The sequence below is a fragment of the Mus pahari genome, chromosome 12 (genome assembly GCF_900095145.1).
Source record: "Mus pahari chromosome 12, PAHARI_EIJ_v1.1, whole genome shotgun sequence".
NCBI classification, from domain to species: domain Eukaryota; kingdom Metazoa; phylum Chordata; class Mammalia; order Rodentia; family Muridae; genus Mus; species Mus pahari.
The window spans coordinates 9962621-9966455 of NC_034601.1; the positions used below are offsets into that span (position 1 = coordinate 9962621).

Genomic DNA, 3835 nt, shown 5'->3' on the forward strand with positions numbered 1-3835 from the left:
TCTAACAGAACCCCAGCCACCCACAACGCTAGATCCATCCACAGAAAGCCTATCTACTGGCTTCAATGTGGGCAGGTGCCTTATTCTTGCTTCATTTGGGGGTGATTTTATTTTAGTTGTTTTTGTTTTTTGTTGTTCTAGAGAGTTTATCATCTGTCCCTCTCTCTCCCTACCCAGCCCCCAAACCTCCCCCCTCCAGCTTCCATTGCGCATGTGTTATGCATCCCTCCCCCATCCTGGGTACCAGTTGGGAGCTTTCAGGTGCTGGAGACTGAAGAGATGGAGCAGCTTCCTCAGCAACGCTGGGCCCATTAAAACACTGCCGATCTGAGCTGCCTTCCTCCCCGCAGCCTTCAGCAGGGATGGAGTGAAACGGACCCCTGGACCTGCCCGGGGGAGAACAGCAATGGAGTTAAAGCAATCCCTGTCTGTTCATCTGGAAGCCGAGAAGCCTCTGAGGCGCTATGGGGCGGTGGAGGAGACAGCATGGAAAGCGGAGGGACTGGGAAGTGAGTGTTCGGGCAGGGAACGGGTGGGGACAGTTGGGGACTCTCGTGCTGAACTGGGGCCCCCTCGAGCAGACCGGAACGCAGGCGGGCAGACTGGGGAAGCGCCCCCGCAGCTGGGCTTCCAGTGTTGCACAGCAGCAGTGTTCTCCCTACAAACAAAAGAGGGGACCCTCCAGGGCTGGGCTGTACTGGGAGGCTCCTCTGGGAATCGGAGGCAGCTAAGCTAGGAGCCCAGCTGTACTGGACTAAGGAGTCCGAGATCCGGCAGCCGGAGGCTGTTTTTGCGAAGGACCGAAGGACCGTCTTTCCTGCATCCCAGGAGGAGGGACGTTAGAGTGTTAGGATGCTTGAGGGCGCAGGAGCCAAGGGCAGCTTGGAAAGCCCCCACATACTGAAATGGGGGAGTGTCTGTGTGCTCTTTCGGTCTTGAGGTTCAGGGCATAGCTGAAATCCCAGCATCGTCCCACCTCCTCTTGGGTCAGAGAAGAGGTGAAAGAGCAGGCAAGGGCAAGGTTAGTGCTGTGCAACCCCCCTCCCCCACTCTGTTAGCCTTTGACTCAATGATGCGATTTGGTTTGGTTCAGCTCTTGAAAGAGGGTTTTGAAGCAGACCTCTGTACTTACCGGCTCTCTCTTTGGTGTTTTGATATCAACAAACATCTGTAAATGAATCCAAGACTTTTGCTTTCAATTTGTTGGACACAATACTTGAAACTCTGCAAAACAGTGGAGGCTATCTGGAAAGTCTAAGGTCACTGATGTCCCTGACTCTAGGGGCTTCCAAATGTCTTCCACTCTGCCTCCTGTTCTGGTCTGCAGCCCTCTTGCCTTCTAAGGGACCCTGCAGCTACCTGCTCTGACTGGGTCTCTGGGCTTAGTGCTCTTCCCCAGCAGCAGCCATTGAGTTACATGTACTTAAAGTACTGTCAATAAGCTCCTTTGCTACCTCACTTGGGAGAAAGTGTGTGTGTGTGTGTGTGTGTGTGTTCGCGTGCGTGCATGCCTTTGTGATTGTTTTCTCCATTCTTGTAACTATGGACTCAAGCTGTATTGCATTTGTATTTCAAGTTCAAATGTCTTCATTCCTGCTATAATGGGTGTTTGGATGCTTCCAACGACTTTCGTACATTTTCTTTCTCCTTTTAGACCTAGGTCCTTTCTCCTTTAGCTTTGGCACTTTGAGGTAACCTAGAGGTTGTAGGTCTGTGGTTTACAGGCTCTAAATAATACCATCCATGGCTGCCTTGTATTGTTAGATTGCCATGTTCTGAAAGCTTCAGAAACATCTCTTATTTATCCCTGGCACAACCTTGTGTGGCCTTGTGGTGCTTTTTACATATATGAGAAGGCGTGGGCTTGCTGGGTAACTCAAATGGAAAAGATGGGACCAGGATTCAGACCCAGAGTTGGATTCTGTACATTTTTCATGAAGGTTACCTGCTTCCTGGGTCTGTTTCAAAGATGGTTAGTAATTTTATAAGCAGATAGTAGCCATGTTGGTCCCTGAAGTCCACAGTGCTTGATAGACAGTTGGGTCCCCATAGAGTAGAAGCCAAGCAGAGTCAAGGGACCACTGGTCTGACTAGGGCTCTGGTCTTTGGCTGACAGGGTGACAAGGTGTGTTTCTGTTCTCTACCTTTGTTCTCTGAAAATGGGGATAGTAATCTCATATACCATGTGGCTTTATATCGTGAATATCGAATAAGATGTTATGTGCGAAGCTCAGGTAAGTTCTCAGGACATGGCTGTTTCAGTAGTTCCTCTGTCAAACTTAGAGGGAATGCACTTTCTTCCTTTCCATTCAACTGCATAAAGCAAGCCTAGGAGTTATAACTGCGATATTGGGCATAGCTCTGTGAGTTCTAGGCCAGCCAGGGCCACAAGGTAAGACCCAGTCTCAAAACAAAAACCCAAAGCAAACTGAAATATTGAGCACTTCCCTAAAGCATTCTCTCCTCTCTCTCTCCCCCATCTTTCTCTGCCAGCCTCCCCCACCAGCCCCCTGCCCCCCCACACAAACAAGGTCTCATATAATCCAGACTGGCCTCAAACTCTCTATAGCCAAGGATGACCTTGAATTTTTCTGCCTGCCCTCCCAATCGCTGGGACCCAGGTGTGTGCCAACACACCCAGTTCCTTCTCATTTTCCTGCTTTTTTTTTGGGGGGGGGGGTCCAAATTTGATCACAGGGAAAACTGAGGTAAGAATTCACTTTAAACCACATAAGTCCCTGAAAATTTTGTACTTCTGAGCCCTGACTGTAGACTCCCTCATCTTTTTGCCCCAAAACCTCCAAGATTCTTAGACTTGCTTCTTGTTTCAGTGGCAGATCAGTTTCTTATGTGCCTTGGCACAGATCTCCAAACCAACCCCCAGCTTTTTAAGCTATTCACATTTGAAATCTCAAAGCGGGAATCCAGAGACCCACTTTAGATTCTTGACTCTGGCAAATTTCTGCATTTTACTTCCTGTCTCTCTAATCAAGCATTTTGGGATTTTTGTTTATATGTAAACATCCTCTCAATTCACAAGGGATTCACAGAGCTATCCAACAGGTCTGAGCCTCTATTCATTTATTAATGAAGTCTAGAAATTAGCAATACTGGGGCTATGGCCAAATAACTGCCCAGGCAGTACTGTGACACCAGACATACTGAAGAAGGAAAGAGCCCATTAAAAAGGTTCTACTTCACTTCTGCATGTATTTAAAGACTTTTTTCTAAAGAGCTCAAGAGGGGAAAGATGGTAGACTTGGTTGTTTTTTAGCTGAGATTGTATTCATTGCTTCCTTTCATTTCAGCTAGAATATTTAGAGTAGAATATTTATGTACTCTGACTTAGTTATAGATAGGGTCCCATGTACGGCTGGCCTTCAACCTGCTATATAGCCAAAGATGACCTTGTAATGCTTTTACATGTGTGTGTGTGTGTGTGTGTGTGTGTGTGTGTGTGTGTGTACATACTATGTCGCATATGTAGAGGTCAGAGGACAATTTTTAGAAGTCAGTTCTCTCCTTCCATCAATCAAACTCAGGTCATCAGGCTTGGTACCAAGTGTTCTTGTTGGCTAAACCATCAAATTAACTCTTGGCCTTGAATTCCTGATCTTCTTGCCTCTACATCTAAGTCTATGGGTATGCACCACCATCCTGGGTTTGCAATGCTGGACTCAAACTTGGGGCTTTGTGTATGCCGTGCAAAGTTCTGCTAACTGAGCTATACCCATCTCTCAACTACAGCATTTATTTAACCTACTATCATTCTTATTTGTGGTATTGTGGTGAACACAAGCACATGAATGCTACACAAGCACTCTTTTTTTTTTTT

The 3835-nt window shown here is 47.1% G+C and overlaps 1 protein-coding gene across 1 annotated transcript in view; it reads left to right on the forward strand.

Annotated features, from left to right (window-relative positions):
* The first annotated feature begins 220 nt into the window (after positions 1 to 220).
* Positions 221 to 3835, forward strand: part of Bmerb1 (bMERB domain containing 1) — a 117000-nt gene continuing 113385 nt past the window's right edge. Inside the window, exon 1 of the mRNA XM_021209229.2 lies at positions 221 to 509. Coding sequence (XP_021064888.1) covers positions 407 to 509 — 103 coding nt within the window. The 5' untranslated portion in view covers positions 221 to 406. The remainder of the gene's footprint in view (positions 510 to 3835) is intronic.